This window comes from Vipera berus (genome assembly GCF_964194415.1).
Source record: "Vipera berus genome assembly, chromosome: 9".
NCBI lineage: Eukaryota > Metazoa > Chordata > Lepidosauria > Squamata > Viperidae > Vipera > Vipera berus.
Window position 1 is genome coordinate 2,629,566 of NC_138212.1, and position 16,701 is coordinate 2,646,266.

General features: G+C 48.3%; 1 protein-coding gene across 1 annotated transcript in view; it reads left to right on the forward strand.

The window, feature by feature from the left end:
• The window catches only part of CATSPERG (cation channel sperm associated auxiliary subunit gamma), a gene marked incomplete at its 5' end in the record, with an annotated part of 32,475 nt that extends 16,024 nt beyond the window's left edge, over positions 1-16,451 (forward strand). The window contains 15 exons of the mRNA XM_081334327.1: positions 529-644; positions 1,525-1,738; positions 2,504-2,566; positions 2,843-3,026; positions 3,925-4,052; positions 6,723-6,803; positions 7,398-7,454; positions 8,233-8,389; positions 8,794-8,857; positions 10,360-10,452; positions 10,712-10,810; positions 12,075-12,167; positions 12,816-12,915; positions 14,775-14,901; positions 15,845-16,451. Of these exons, the coding sequence (XP_081190453.1) occupies positions 529-644; positions 1,525-1,738; positions 2,504-2,566; positions 2,843-3,026; positions 3,925-4,052; positions 6,723-6,803; positions 7,398-7,454; positions 8,233-8,389; positions 8,794-8,857; positions 10,360-10,452; positions 10,712-10,810; positions 12,075-12,167; positions 12,816-12,915; positions 14,775-14,901; positions 15,845-15,996 (1,728 nt within the window). The 3' untranslated portion in view covers positions 15,997-16,451. The remainder of the gene's footprint in view (positions 1-528; positions 645-1,524; positions 1,739-2,503; positions 2,567-2,842; positions 3,027-3,924; positions 4,053-6,722; positions 6,804-7,397; positions 7,455-8,232; positions 8,390-8,793; positions 8,858-10,359; positions 10,453-10,711; positions 10,811-12,074; positions 12,168-12,815; positions 12,916-14,774; positions 14,902-15,844) is intronic.
• Between the last annotated feature and the right edge of the window lie 250 nt (positions 16,452-16,701).

Below are 16,701 nucleotides of genomic sequence, written 5' to 3' on the forward strand. Positions count from 1 at the left end.
AATCAGAAGGCCTAGATTCCCAGCGTAAAGTGCTCCAGATGTTTTTTTTTTCATCCTTGCCAGGAGAGGACATTTAAGAAGTCCTTGAATGATGAATGCAATTGGGTTAACAATTTCTGTTGCTAAGCAAGGCGGTTGTTAAGTGAGTCACACACACACCCCCTTTACGATTCCTTTTGCCATGGTTGTTAAGCCGGTCACTGAGTTATTCAATAAACCCCGTGCTTGGCGAGAGACTCGTGGCTTCTCCCATCGACTTTGCCGATCCCTGGGAAAGTGACAAACGGCAATCTCCCGGACTCTGGAACGTTGCGACCTTTGTAAATACCTGCCAAGGAGCTGAGTTCTGATCCTGTGATCGTGGGGGATGCTGTGACGGTCGTAAGTGCAAAGACAGAAGTCTCTTCCTGCAGTCCTGTTGTAAGTTTAGTAGGGTCGCTAAATGAAAGCTCGTAAGTCAGGGGCTGCCTGTAACGGCTTTGCATCTGCTGTTGTTACATCAGCGTCCTTTTTTCTTTCTCTTTGCAGCTGGTTTATATGGTAGATGGTCGCAGGGAAAGATTCCTGAAGAGGGATTTCCCTCAAGATCCGGTCCTGACCTACGATCTGCTGATCAGCACACCTCACAAAAAGATGACCTTCAAGTGAGTGGAAGACCAAGGGCTCTGCCTTTTTCTAGGTCCAGCCTTGCCAATGGCCCTGCTCTCCTTCCTTTGACCACTTCTGGGTCTCCTCCCTCTATGGTCCCTTCTCAGCAAGTACAGTTGGATGTTCGATTTCGTCTAGAGTGGACCACGTTTCCCCACCCCCACCCCCGCCCCGAGAAACGAGGACCTTCCGCAGGAAAAAAAACACAAAACACACGTGAGGAAGCTGAAGGCTGGGCCTTGAAAATCCGGGGGAGAGGGTGTAAATCTCGGGCCCTGCTTCCTAGTGAGGCTGCCTGGTTTTCTACCGACAGGAATTCTTTGACGTTGGGAGGGGCTGAGAGACAAAGGGACAGGCTCAAGATCACCCAGCTGGCTTTCATGCTTAAGGCAGGACTAGAACTCACTGTCTCCTAGTGATTGGCCTAAAGCCACCCAGCTGGCTTTCATGGCTAAGGCAGGACTAGAACTCACTGTCTCCTAGTGATTCACCTAAAGCCACCCAGTTGGTTTTCATGGCTAAGGCAGGACTAGAACTCATTTTCTCCTAGTGATTGGCCTAAAGTCACCCAGCCTTTCATGACAAAGGCAGGACTAGAGCCACAGGTGCAGAATTCAGACTTAACTACTCTATTATGTCCTGCGTATAATACGGGAATCTCCCCAGTCTGGCAGCTTTCTCTTGGGAACAAATAGATAAGGCTGCCAGGAACTCCCTGAGGTTGGGGTCCATTCTAGTCCTTCTGTGGTTCCCCAGTGACGCTAGGCTAGCTGTGCCCTTGATCCCTCCTCTGCCCTGCCAGTCACGGTGCTTCCCCAACAGCAGCGTTCCTCTTCGGAAGGCTGCAAACGTCGGCCATTGGTTCTCTCTTCCCAGCGGGAAAGACTACATCCGATTCACCCACCGTTGCCCCTTCGCCGCATTGCGCGTGGTGGATCTGCCGCTCCCGCAGCGCTTTACCCGAGTGGAGCATTACTGGGCCACCCCTCCAGACATCATGGAGAAATCCGGATTACACGATGAGAGATCGCTCACCGTCTACCAGGGCCTGGTCTACCAGTTGCTTCAGCTGCATTCGTCGTATCACAGAGTGAGGACCAAACCTGTTTCTCTGGGCACAGAAAGGGCCACCCGTGGCTGGAGAGACACATGGCCTGGCCTCCAGGCTCCCTGCAACCGCCTTTGGGGAGAGAAATCATGCGACGTCTCTGGAAAAAGGGACGTGTCCCGTTCTGACAACTCGCTGGGTGGAAAGAAACAGAGAGAAGGGGGTGGGTGGGTGTAAAGTACAGGTAGTCCTCGACTTAACGACCGCAGTTCAGCCCAACATTTCTGTTGTCCAGTGAGACATTTGTTAAATCAGCTTTGCCCCAGATTACGACTTTTTGTTTTGCCACAGTTGTTAAGTGAATCACTGCAGTGGATAAGTTAGTGACACGGTTGTAAAGTGAATCCGGCTTCCCCCATTGACTTGGCTTGTTGGAAGGCCGCCAAAGGGGATCGCGTGACCCTGTCGTAAATATGAGTCAGTTGCCAAAGGTCCGAATTTTGATCACGTTAACTCTGGGGGTGGATGCTACAACGGTCGTGTGAAGGAGGGGTCATAAGTCACTTTTTTTCCAAGGCTGGTGTAACTTGGAACAGTCACTAAATGAACTGTTGTAAATCGAGGACCACCTGCGTTAGACGGTAGTGTTAAAAGAAACAAAAAGAATAAAAAATGATCAGGGGGAGAAAAAAAAGCCCTCAAAAACTAATATATTGTTGATATATGTCACCTATATAACCATAGCAGACCAGTTGGAACAGGTGATATATTGCATGTTCGTTTAATCATTTGATCTTGTTTCCTCAGCCTTACGCAGACCCTGTCCACGACCCCACGTGGCGCTGGTGGAAGAACCAAAAAGAGGAGGCCGTAAGGAAACCAACAAAAACCCTGCACATAAATTCCTCAGCCTTTGCTCTACTTAAACCTCTTTCCCAGCCCGACAAAAATTGGAATTGTGGAAAAACAGTAAAACGTGCAACAAAAGTGCAGCTGTGGGTTGGCTTGTCGTGGGAGGCTGCTAAATTCTCCTGTTCTCCTGGGCTTCGCGACCACAAAAGAACGTAAAGGTGAAAAAACCCCATAAAATCAGTCCTTCTGGAACTTACTTGGTCTCTCTCTCTCCCTCTCTCTTCCCCCCCCCAGGAATATTTTAACTATAAGGCAAGCAACTGGAAATCCTTGGGAGGTGTCTATGTTGACATGGCCAACTATGCCAAAATTTACAACCTGGTTCCAGATAACGATCTACCCGAAAAAATCTATCTGGACAAGGATACAGCCTACTCTTTTAACGTGTACATGACCATCAGCACAGCCAGAGAGAGCCGTAAGGACTGCTGGCTCGTTGGGGGGGCATCCCTCTCTTCCCTCCTTCCCTCCCTCGTTCAATTTACAGGAGTTGCCAGCTCAAATTCATGACTCTGGACAGCTAACAAAACTTAAAAAAAAGATTAAAAGTCACAGTCAAAAGAATTCTATTAGCTACTTATCTGGATCTACGAGCTGCTTATCTAGATCTCCGAGCTGCTTAGCTGGATCTCCTAGCAGCTATTTAGCTGGATCTCCTAGCTGCTTATTTAGATCTAGCTGCTTAGCTGGATCTACTAGCTGCTTAGTTGGATCTACTAGCTGCTTAGCTAGATCAGTAAGAAGACTTAAAAAGTCTTGGGCACAGCTTGGTTAGTTTCACCTGGGTTAATTGGGGTGGGGGGGATGTGTGTTGGTCTGCATGTCTGTGAATGTGTCTGTGTCTCTCTGTCTTTGCTTAATCTAGAAGGCCTAACCTGTTTTATCAGTGTACGATTCAAGATATTCATGCTTGTTCCTCAGTTACCGCATTAAATGTAGAGGTACTTAAACACGGCTGAGCCCAACATTTCCATTGTTAAGTAAGAGTGTTATTAGGTTAGTTCCCCCCCCCCGTTGCCATTTTACAGCCATTTTTGCCCTAAAATGGGCAAAACTCTCTTTAACAAATGTCACACTTAAGAACAGAAATGTTGCGCTCAATTGTGTCATACAGCGAGGACTATACCTGTCTCTTTCTCCTCCCTACTCAGTGTAGATGTAGAATGGGTCTCGGGAGCAGAAAGGACCATTTCTCTCTCTCCCTTTGCTTTTGGTGTGGTCTCAGGCGGTTTATCTGAGCGCGAGAAGGTCCCAAACGGCCTGTGTGGGTGCGCACGCACATCGTCAGCCGTTGTGCTTTTTTTTTTTGCCTACAGTGACAGAGACGGCCGAAGAAAACTCTCTCCACCACATCTGGCTGTCTGTCATGTTGGCCCATCCCGAGTACGTCCAGACAGTAATGCAGAGGCAGGAACTTATCAGCAGAGGATCGGTGTTATACCACGTAAGGCTCAGATGACTGTTCATTTGCAATAGGGTGTAGGTTTGTAGATTATTCATTTAATTTGATATGTCTCCGTCCCGTGCGTGGTTGAGGATTTGGGGTTTCGCAACAATGCTTATCAAAAAGGTACAAAATTGAACTTGGAACGAACATCCCCACTTCCTGTCATCTAGAGACGACCAAGCCAATGGTGCTGTCGCTTCCCAGAGCAGGGCATCTCCAAACGTGGCAACTTTTAAAAAACCTGTGGACTTAAAAGTTGCCTGGCTGAGGAATTATGAGAGTTGAAGTCCCGAAGGAGAAATTTCCTGACAGTGAGAACAATCAACCAGTGGAACAACCTGCCTCCAGAAGCTGTGAATGCTCCAACACTGGAGGTTTTTAAGAAGAGACCGGACAGCCATTTGTCTGAAATGGTATAGGGTTTCCTGCCTGAGCAGGGGGTTGGACTAGAAGACCTCCAAGGTCCCTTCCAACTTTATTATTATTATTATAATTATTATATAAAACTTTTATTCATAAAACATGAAACTCAGTCAACTGAACACTCAAATTGGCTGGCACTAATGGTTGACACGGGTTGCTGCCAGCATCCTAGGTATCAACCAGGTACCTCCTTAAAATGTAAGATGTTCCGAGTAGCGCAGTTTTTTGTAGCTTTGCTGGAGTTATTGCAGGAAGTTGCAATTTCTTGATGTGTTCTGTAAAGTTTTGGGGCATAATTCCCAGTGCCCCAATGACAATGGGTATCACTGTTAGGCGTTTCATCCATAATCGCGCAGTTTCAATGGCCAGGTTGCGGTATTTCGTAATTTTTTCCAGTTCTTTTTCTTCGACTCTGGCATCTCCTGGTACAGCGATATCAATCAACTGTACGCTTCGGTTCTCTATGACTGCTATATCTGGCGTGTTGTGTTCCAAATGGCGATCTGAATGTATTTGGAAGTCCCACAAGATCTTCACAAGATCCAGGCCCAGCTCTCCAGGCCCAGCCACGGGTTGTTGTTGTTGTTGTTATTATTATTATTATGTCTTCAAGTTGCTAAGTTTGGGGACATAGAGCGCTGGGATGGAAAGAGGTACCCTCTGCTGAACGGCACTCTGCAAAGTGAGCCACCATTGCGACAGCCTCTTGGATAATTCCCCATCAGAAAAGAAATGTGCTACTGTCTCCCCCATGTTTTGATTGCGGGATCAGCATCTGGTTGTGTCTCATCTGCCTTTTCCTACCCTTGCTATCCATTTTCTAAGATGGTCAAAAGGACAGAATTCTGAACTGAAATATGCCCTGGGTAGCTGACCAGTAATGGTTGACAGATGAGAGGACTTAATAGTTCTTTAGCGCAGGGGTCTCCAAACTTGGTAGCTTTAAAGCCTGTGGACTTCAACCCCCAGAATCACTTAGCCACCTTGCTAGAGAGCTTTAAGAGGAGTGGACTTCAATTCCCAGAATGGCTGGCTAGGGAATTCTGGGAATTGAAGTCCACCCCTCTTAAAGTTCTCTAGCATGGGTGCTGAGGGATTCTGGGAGTTGAAGTCCACACACCTTAAAGTCCACTAGCATGATGGCTGGGGAATTTGGGGAGTTGAAGTCCACACATCTTCTTTAGTGCAGGGGTCTCCAAACTTGGCAACTTTAAGGCCCCTGGACTTCAACCCCCAGAATTCCTCAGCCAGGCTTTAGGTCCACAGGCCTTAAAATTGCCAAGTTTGGAGACCCCCGCAGTAGACTGCATACATATCCCCACGTTCAGGAGGGGACAGGGAAGGCATTGTTGCCATGTTGAAAATGAAAGTCAGTGGAAAGTTAAGGATGACTTTTTGTCCATCCTTCGTACAGCTTCAACGAGAAAACTGCCTATCTTTTTTCAAGAATAGATCAGACAACCGTTGATCTGAAATAATGATGATGATGATGATGATGATGTTGGAAGGGACCTTGGAAGTCATCTAGTCCAACCCCCTGCTCAGGCAGGAAACCCTATACCAGTGATGGCGAACCTTTTAGACACCGAGTGCCCAAACTGCAACCCAAAACCCACTTACGTATCATCGGATGTCAGGTGGGCGTGGCCCATTAGGTGGGTGTGTCCAACTGGGTGGGCGTGGCCCATTGGGTGGGCGTGGCTGCAGTGGTAACGGCAGACTGGGTGGGACTAAAAAGTTCAATTCCAACTTTGCGAGATCTTTTTTTTTCTCCCAAGAAGTTGAAATTGATTGAACCTTTTTTTTTTTTTGCACACGGCGGCGGAGGCCTAAAGCGAAAAGGTTTTATAAAACCCAGCTGAAGGCCTAGGATTGGGGCGACGGCGCGCATGCCCACAGAGAGGGTTCCGCGTGCCACCTGTGGCACACGTGCCATAGGTTCGCCACCACGGCCCTATAGCATTTCAGACAAAAGGCTGTCCAGTCTCTTCCAGGGTTGGTACGGAGTCCCTCCCAACTCTGTGATTCTGTTAGTGTGGGGCAATGTTTCTCAACCTCAGACACTTTGAGATGGGTGGACCTCAGCTCCCACGCCCGCTGGGGGATTCTTGGAGCTGAAACTTATATACGAGGTTGAGAAACAATGGTAGGGAACGTCTGGTCCGAGAATGGCAGAAAGAATCAGCATCTTTCTTTAGGCAATTTAAGCTATACCTGACTTCTATCCCCCCCTCCCCCAAACAGGTAACCATTAAAGACAATGGGAAATACCCAAAACAGCAGCTCAGTGGGAAGAATCTTTTGAAAAGCTCCGCTGGCATAAAGGTGAGCTGGCAGGCTTCAGCGGCAGCTCTGAAAATCCATGCATCGCTATTTGATAATATGTTAGCTCTGGGTTTTGGTTTATTGATTTATTGATTTGACTTTTATCCCACCTCTATCGCTTTATAAGTAACTCAAGACGGCGAAGATACCTAGTACTCTGCCTTCCTCTTATTTCCCCCATAACAACAACCCCGTGAGGTGGGCTGGGATGAGGAAAAGTGACTGCCCCAAAGTTACCCAGCTGAATTTCATGCCTAAGGCAGGTCTAGAACTCATATCTCCTGGTGGTTGGCCCAAAGTCACCCAGCTGGCTTTCATCCCTAAAACGGGACTAGAACACCCAGTCTCCTGGTGATTGGCCCAAAGTCACCCGGCTGGCTTTCTTGCCTAAGGCATAACTAGAACTCGCAGCTGCCAGCTTGTACCCGAGTGCCATAACCCTGGACCCAGCTTGATCCCTCTAAATCTCCAGCCATTTTACTTTTCCCTTCTGCCGAAGAGTGGCCTATTCTGACTTAACTTGTGGCTGGTGAAAGTGGTCTTTCTACTTTCTTCCTCTGAAAGGCCCATTAAACCTTTGTCCACTTTTCCTAGGTTGTCCATTCGGAAATGGCGTGTTATCACTATGCAAGCCTGGCACCACAGTTGAAGGTAATGTTAATTCCCCCGAGAAGGTCATTTCTTTCCCATTCCTTTTCCTTCCAACAGCCAAACAGCAAGGAGACAACGCAGAATGACTGACTGACTTATTTAAAACAATTGAACATGAAAGCTGTTGAAAATACAGAATAAAATTAGTAAAGAAATGGATATCAGACCTTCAAGACTTCCCAGTTAGAATTTCTTCCCTTGGAGCAGGGCCAGTGCTTTTTTTGTAAAAGAAAAAGGTGCCGGAACTCACACATGTCGTATAACCCGCCTTACCTACCCTACAAGGTTCCATCCAAAAAAGGTGCCGGAACTCCGTTCTGAGCGTTCTATGAGGGGGAAAAAAGCCCTGAGCAGAGCTATCCAAGCTTGGCAACGTTAAGACTTGTGGACTTCAACTCCCAGAATTCCCTAGCCAGCATGCTGGCTGGTCAATTCTGGGAGTTGAAATCTGCAAGTTTGACCACCGCTCTGCCATAGAGGAACTTGGCAGTAACAGTATAACAGCGTTGGAAGAGACCTTGGAGGTCTTCTAGTCCAACCCTCTGCTTAAGCAAGACACCCTATATCATTCTGAACATCGACCTAGAACGCGATCCTGAAACTGTACGAATATTTCTCTCCCTCTGTTTTTGGGAAGTTTCCCTCCCTCCCTTCCGATCATGCGCTACAGTTCATATCTTAAGTTATTTTTACCACTACTTAGGAACATCTGTAAAATGGATTCTGTACATGAATATTTATAAATTCATAGCTCACCTATTTCTTTGTCGGCCCCCAGGGTACTGATACATTGGACATTTATATTGGATGCCCCCCAGGCAAGAGATTGGCGTTTGACATCACGTATACGAAGAATTATACCACGGAGAAAAACAAGCGCTACTTCGACTGCGTTGAGCCAGATCCAGAAATGCCCTGTTTTTTCTTCAGCGATGGTAAGTGGCTTTGGATCTCCTCCTCCTCCTCCTCCTCCTCCTCCTCCTCCTCCACACTGCAAACCCTTCTGGTATTGATGATGTTACCAAGATGGGTCATGAAACGTCTGCAAAAAACCAACCAAGCTCAGAGAGCACCAAGGACCCCCCAATAATCATCCTCCTCCTCCTCCTCCTCCTCCTCCTCCTCCTCCTCCTCCTCCTCCTCCTCCTCCTCCAGATGCAAAAATGTGTGAATCTAGTTCCTCCAGAGCCAGCTTCAAGGCTTGGTGTTGGATTTGAGCCAATCACATGCCGGAAACCTTTCAAGAGTCAGGCTGGGAATGGTGCTAGTAGCCTTGTTGTGTTCCACTCTACTCTAGTTTGGCAGCTTGAAGCAAGACGCCTCCTTGTTTTCCTTGCAGTGTTCTACCCAAGCTTCTTGATCCAAGACATGGTGACAGGAGACTCAGGACAATTCCATGGCAGGTGGGTGTGGTGGGGAAGGCTCTCAGGCCTTGTAAACCTGAGAATTGGGAGTGGGGTGGAGAATGGGGCTCTCTGGGCATCGCCCTTGGGGTTTGGGCAATAAGACAGTGGCATGTGTCCTCAACAGCTAATCTGCTTCACAAGTGGGTGTCCAGGGCAAAGAGGAAGAAGACTGGTTCTAGGAAACTCTTACATCAGTATCAGAAGGCTTTCACTTTCGCTTTCTCTTTCTCTTTCTCTTCTTCTTCCCCCCCTCTCTCTGTGCATGTGTGGAGTGGTGTCAGCTTTGAACAGATTTCACACAGTGGTGAATCTTTGCCCAGAACCGTTTTCTTCATGGCTATTGCCATTGTTGGTAGAGGACAGGAAGGCCTGGAGGAACGTTGTCCATGGGGTCGCGATGGGTCGGACACAACTTCGCAACTAACAACAACAATTGCCATCGTCTCAGGGTTTGTTTGTTTTTCCTAAGCAAAGCAGCAAAATACCATATAGAGCAGAGGTGGGGAACTGTAGTCCCTTTAATGACTTGTGGACTCCAACTCCCAGAATTCCTGAGCCAGCAGAGTTGAAGTCCACAAGTCATAGAAGGGCCATAGTTCCCCACTCCTAATATGGAGGAACACAAGGCTGTATGGCCCACAAACGTGGTAGGTCGTAGGAGTCATGTCCATGTCTGGTGCAAGAAAAGTCCAACTCTTTGGTGCCGCACACCCAACGCTTTAGCTGCTCTCTCAAGCAGGTTTCTTTCAGGTGTGTAGAGCAAAGCTGGCTGGGGAATTCTGGGAGTTGAAGTCCACGCAACTTAACATCGCCGAGGTTGAGAAACCTATAGAATCTGCTTTGACTATCAGCGGTGTGTGTGTGTGTGTGTGTGTGTGTGTGTGTGTGTGTGTGTTCAGTTTCTGCTATCTAGAACATGGGTGCCATGGCTCCGACAGATGAAACTCTTCAAAGAACTTCGAGGCATTGTTTACCTCAAAGAATCTTTATTCAAGTTGCATGGCATTGGCACCTACGTGGTGGAAGCCAAAATCTGAATTCCCCTCCTGTGAGGACATCGTATCAAAGCACAATTCCCTTCTCTAATTAACAGTCATACTGTAAATCACATTCTACAATTAGTTTGAAACGCAGGCTTTCCCTCCTGTTCTCCAACCCGCGATTTCTCATCATCCCTTATTTCACAAGCCCCTGCTTTCACACACTATTGCACTATTGTTACGTCCAACTAACTCCCATCACATTCCTCCTCCTCCTCACCCCCCCTTATCATCTACTTCTAAAAGTAAAGCATAGGAAAGAAAAAAGCCGCATCTCCATATGTTATCAAAGCAAGAACATCCGATGTTAGCAGCGTTGACATCGGGTGGGGTGGGGGGAGAAGACCACCCCCCAAAAGAGAGGTGGGGTTTCATCGCAGTTGTTGGGAATCCTATTTACGCAAAAGGGGCATTGTGTAAGAGGGCTGCATAACTTCCCCTCCCCCGTTCTCTTGACAGCTACCTCTTTAGCGTCATTGGTGGAGGGGCCTTTTCGCAGAGCAACATCAGATACTTCACTCAGGAAGAGATCGTGAAATACAACACAAACAGGTGCTGCTGCGTAGCCCCAGTCTGAGCTGGACTCAGAAGCAAACTGGGAACCTAGTGCCGTTCGTGCGAAACGGTGTTATATGTGTAGCCCTTGCCCCTGCCCCCCCTCGAACTGTGCACACCGCTTTATTCTGCACCAGCTGTAGCTTCCCAAATAGTCTTCTAGGGCGGCCCCACATAGAGCGTGTGGCAGTAAGGAGTGGAGGACTCCCGTGTGGGCCTTTGCAAAGGCCAACGGTCTCAATCTGTCTTTCCCTAGTAACGGGTCCGCTTTGATATGGGCGAGAGCCGAGGTAGAAAGTAATGAAACCAACGAAGAAGGGTTCCCGGTCCTTTCTGGAACCAACTCCGGAATTGTGTAAGTTCTCCTGTGAAAGACACGCTGTCTGTTTGGGGTGGGCGGATCAGTTTCTCTCACCTCCAGTGAAAGAGGCTTGGATAGAGGTTGGGCTAGCCCAGGGCTAGGCAACCTTGGCTCCACGAGTCATAAAAGAGCCGAGGTTGCCTACCCCTGGGCTAGACCAACAATCAAGAAGGAAACAGTACCCCAGTCAAGAATCTACATGGGGACGCGGTGGCTCAGTGGGTTAGGACGCTGAGCTTGTCGATCAGAAGGTCGTCAGTTTGGCGGGTCGAATCCCGAGTGCCGCGTAGCAGAGTGAGCGCCTGTTACTCGTCCCAGCTTCTGCCAACCTAGCAGTTCGAAAGCACGTAAAAATGCAAGTAGAAAAATAGGGACCACTACGGTGGGAAGGAAACAGCGTTCCGTGCGCCTTTGGTGTCTAGTCATGCCGGCCACATGACCACGGAGACGTCCTCGGACAAGCGCTGGCTCTTCGGCTTTGAAACGGAGATGAGCACCGGCCCCTAGAATCGGAAATGACTAGCACGCATGTGCGGGGGAGCCTTTACCTTACAAGAATCTTCCAACTCAGACACCAACCATCAAACTCTAAACAACAGGTGAATTAGGGAACCGCCAAGACCAACACTGACAGCACAAGCCAATGTCTATAAGCAGAGTGCAAGCCCCACTCCCTTCTAGCCCTGATGATGTTCCGTAGTCAGGTAATGAGACGTCTGCAGGAAAGCAACCCAGCTCAGAGTACCACAGACTCCACAGCTAAAGTTTGCTAATTAGCTATCTCCCTACTTAAATAGTTCCTAATCAAGGAATTATCAGAGAGAAAATCCCTCCCCCCACCAACATTGTATATAAAGAGAGGGTGAAACCTGCCCCCCCACTCCCTTCTAGCACTGATGATGTGACCTAGTTGGGTAATGAAACATCTGCAAGAAAACCACCCAGCTCTGAGAGCCTCAAGGACCCCACAGATTAGGTTCTCTTTCACCTAAGATTTTACATTTGGGTCTGTGGAATAAATGAAAAGGTCTTGGCTCACACAGGCCACCCTACTCTGTAGCTGAGAGGTATGTGCGAATCCTGCCTTGTTTTCATTCAGGATCCCTTCAACACAGACTTCCTTCTTGACTTCCCCTACTGGATTGTACACCATCCCAAACCAATCTTTTAAAAAAAACAGGATTCCACCCAGAGAGATGAAGCAGCCCATCGTACAATCTTGCCTGGCACAAATTCTCTCTCTTTTTTTTTCTTTTAGGTGGATTTGTCAGAAAAATTCTCCATGTTACGATATCATCCCCCAAAGTATGGCCACTCCCGATTATTACTTTGTGATAAAAGTCTCCAACAGGTACTTGTGATTTTGAAATGGATTATTCAGCAGGGTGAAGTCCGGCCATATTGCCTGGGAGAGCTTTCTCTAAGGGTGGATTGTGTGGGTGCGCATGTGCATATGTGTGTGGCACTGCGTTACCGAATTATTAGCCTGCTGCAAGAGTGAGGTCCATGATCTGGAATCTGTTGGACTAACAGCTGGATTAATTATGCAGAACAGTGTTTCTCAACCTCAGTAATTGTCAGACGGGTGGTGGAGAAGAACTTGAGGGCGGAATTAAAAGAGGGATCAGCCTAGAATCCCTACGTAGCCACAAATGAACTAAGTCCAACCCTCCCTTGAATTCCGTTGATCCTTATCTGACTCCAAGCAAGTGCTCAACGTTAGCTGGGAAGATTCCTCTGCGCAGGCCTGATGAGCACTAAATCCGGTTTTGTCGGATCTTTACGTGTGGATTCAGTCTTTCACGCCTGACAGGTGGGCTTCAACTGCCAGAATTCTGGGAGTTGAGGCCAAACTTCTTAAAGTTTCCAAGGCTGAGAAAACTAGGAAGAGCCTGCATTGAGATGTAATCTCTTGTCATGAGAGGGAATTTTTTTTTAAAAAAGGATGGATGCTTTGTTCCATTGTTCCACCTCTATCCGGTCTTCTCTGCTTCCGTAGGGGGGTGGATCAATCCACCTACTGCGACTATGCCTTGGAGTTCATCGTCCACATCCACGGCCTGCGCCTCAGCCCCGACCGTGCCCTGTATGTACTGAAGGTAAGACAGCTGGGCTTTGACTAGGCCAGGGGTAGGCCACCTTGGCTCTTTTACGACTCATGGACTCCAACTCCCAGAATTCCTGAGCCAGCTATGCTGAGGGGAAAGGGAGAGGTTTCCATGCTGAGCCATGCTGGCTCAGGAATTCTGGGAGTTGAAGTCCACGAGTCATGAGGGGGCCATAGTTCCCCCATGCCGGCTCAGGAATTCTGGGAGTTGAAGTCCACGAGTCATGAGGGGGCCATAGTTCCCCCATGCTGGCTCAGGAATTCTGGGAGTTGAAGTCCACGAGTCATGAGGGGGCCATAGTTCCCCCATGCTGGCTCAGGAATTCTGGGAGTTAAAGTCCACGAGTCATGAGGGGGCCATAGTTCCCCCATGCCGGCTCAGGAATTCTGGGAGTTGAAGTCCACGAGTCATAAAAGAGCCAAGGATGCCTACCCCTAGATTAGGCTCAGGGGTGGTGTGATGGGCAATACTGTTAGGAAGCCTAGTCCACACGTAAAGGGAAGGCGGAGAGCCCATGAATTAACCCGGGAGAGTTGACAAGTCTCATGTGTCCTCAGCCCCAGAGACCCCTCAGTTGTTCTCCTGTGCGATCGTATGGGTAAGTGGTTCATTGTCCTACCAAAAAGACTGGATAGGAGGATCTGCTGTCATATCAGCGGTCATAAATTCAGTCCTGGCTTTTCTAGGGCAATGTTGCCCTCGGGGTGGGAAGGGCATTCCCCCTCAGCTGTAGGAGAAGAGCAGGCAGGCGGAGTTAAGCTCGTCACCAGCTTAGAATTAATAGATGGCCACATCTAACCCCCTCTTGAATCCCATTGAGCCTATATCTGGCCCCAATTTACTACTGACCTGTAAGTGGACTAGATTCTTGCGTTGAGGCTCCAGCATTAAACCTTCGGACTGCAACTTAATGAATGAATGATGTTGACGTGGCATCAGCCAAAAGGCCAACCTCCCACATTCGTAAAGGCAAATGCAAGAGATGAGGTATCGTCTGAGGGTAGACATCTCGGTGGAAATCCTTTGGGGGAAATTAACTCAGAGATTGATTGATTGGTTGCTTGGTTGCTTGGTTGACTGATTCGTGCGTCCGTTCATTCAAAACATCTCCGTGACCACCCATCTTCTGTCAATCTCTGGGCGGCTCCCAACCAACCATTATGGCAGAACCATATTCCAGGCTAGTTTGGTAATCCCCTGGTCAAAGAGCAGGACCATTTTTTTGCAATGGCCCGTGTTCTTCAAAATGCCATTTCTTTATTTATTAAGCCAATATGCCGCCCTTCTCGCCTGAAGGCGACTCTAAGCGGCTTACAACCATAAAAGCAAGATAAAACCTTAAAACCCTAAATATCGACAGGAAAATTGGTTTAACAGGGAGGCAGGAAGCAAGGCACACCTAAAAAGGAGGTGGGATCTTAGTCCCAATCTTAGGAACTTGAAGACGTGTGGACTTCAACTCCCAGAATTCCCACGCCAGCATTTCTGACTGGGGAATTCTGGGAGTTGAAGTCCACACACCTTCAAGTTGCCAAGAGAAACTCTTCAGAATGAAGAATGACATGCTCCTGTTGAGGCAAGTTAGCAGAACTAGATTTTTAGGCACTTTCAGAAGACCAAAAGGGTCTGTCCAGATCTCACCTGTGTGTGTGTGTGTGTGTGTGTGTGTGTGTGTGTCCCCCCTCCCCCCACCTCCAATTCTTCTCCCCATTCTAACTAAAACGAAGGCTGAGCATTCCTGGGCCAGCAGGATAATCAGAAAATGACAAAACGGTGTGTGTGTGTGGGGGGGTCCCTGCTTAGCTGAAGAATTCACCACCCACCCTTCTTTCTCTCTTTCCTTCTCTCAGATTTCAATGACTATTGTGATCGGATTCGTCGTTCTGTATATCATAGTAGACCTAGTGGCTCCCCATGTTAAACAGTACTGCGACAAGATGGTACGGAAACTGGAGGAAGTTATCGCATTTCGGGCTGGTGAGTTTCCAGTGCTTCTGGAGAGGCCCCTTGGACTGTTTCCTTGACCTTTCGCCCAAACCTACACTGAACCAAAAGGTGATCTCGAGCTTGACGGCCACCGAGGCTACTTGAGGCAGATTTGCCCAGTCGGGGACCTTTGAGAAGGTGGGACCTTTGCCTCCAGAGTCATCTCTGCCTCCTTGGCCCTTGGCATCTTGCTCAAGCTGCATCTTTCATGCCCTGGGTCAAGAAGGAGAAGCCGACTCTTCTTGCCACGTGACTCTATCTTCTGCCCTTCTACCCGGCCATCCTAGAATTGGGGTTTAGGATATTCCGTGCCTTTGCTGCATGAGTCATAGTTTCTAGCAAAAGCAACCAGAGACTTCTTTACGGCTTCACAATGCTTGACAGCCCTCTCTAAGCAGTTTACAGAGTCAGCATATCACCCCCCCGCCAAACAATCTGAGTCCTCATTTTACCGGCTCCGGAAGGATGGAGTCAACCTGGAGCTGGTCTGGATCGAACTCCTGGCTGCAGGCAGAGTTAACCTGTAATGCTGTATTCTGACCACTGTGCCACCACAGCTCTGTCCTGTCAGCTGGCTTTCATGCCTAAAGTGAGATTAGAACTCACAGTCCCTGGGTGATTAGCCCAAAATCACCCAGCCGGCTTTCATCCCTTAAGTGGGACTAGAATTCACCCGGGATCTAGCCCGGAGTCTTAACTACTAGACCAGCCTGCTTCGTAGGATTTTATCCTATGTTAGTGCCATGTGATTATCATTCTTGGGATGCATAGGCTGCTTTTTTTGTCTTTTAATCCGACTCTTTTACATGTTCTCGGCCACCTTTATAGACCCGGGTGGCTTTCTCAAATTATAAGTAACAGGTGACTTGGGGCCAGCTCTGCCAGCGAATTCCTAACTCTTTTGTGCCTTTTCCCTGTGCCTTTTTCTTACCAGAATCCAGCCTCACCTTCTCCTCTTCCTTCACCAGTCAAGGCTCCCTTCAAAAGCTGCCTTCCGATCTCAGTCAGGAGGACCCCAGCGGTAGCGTCGTCTTTGCGTTCCACACCCACTCCCAAAAGAGGCCACACCACCATGAGGCACACTAGACCCGCCGTGACTTGCCAGATTCATCGGGCAGCGCGGTTTCCTGGTGCCTGCGTCTGTTACCCTTCGTCTGTGGCAACTGTCCAAGAAAGGTCGGCTTCTTTCTCACCGTTTCTCCGTCTGGAGGGTTTCTGGAGCTCAGCAGCGGGGAGGAAACGTGTCCATCGTAAGCGCCAGCTGTCTGATTTTGGGACCAAGGGACCGAGGCAGGCGGCGCCACTCGTCTGCAGATAGTGCCAGGCAGCGAGACTGCAGATATTTATACTTTCGCCAAGGAGCAAATTGTCTGGTTGAGGCCTTCACAACGCAACTCTTGCCAAGGGTTCCGAAATCATCCATTCCCCCGTGCCATACCTATAAATTGGCACCCCCAAAGCAGCCAACTATCACAGCCTCGGAAATCCTCCCGAAACGTAGCAGAAACATCTTTTTTTCGTTGAGGGTGGAATGGTCAGTCAGGAGCAGATCTTAGTTTTATTTTATTTTATTTGCTTACTTACTTACTTACTTACTTACTTACTTACTTACTTACTTACTTACTTACTTACTTACTTATTAGATTTGTTTACTGCCCATCTCACTGTAAGGTGACTTCAGGCAGCTTACAAACATGAATTAGTTTTGGTATTTTATTACTATTACGCCACCGGTTTCCCATCCCTTCTGTTTTCTAAAAATTGTACTTCTTCATCCCGATCCTCTCTTAG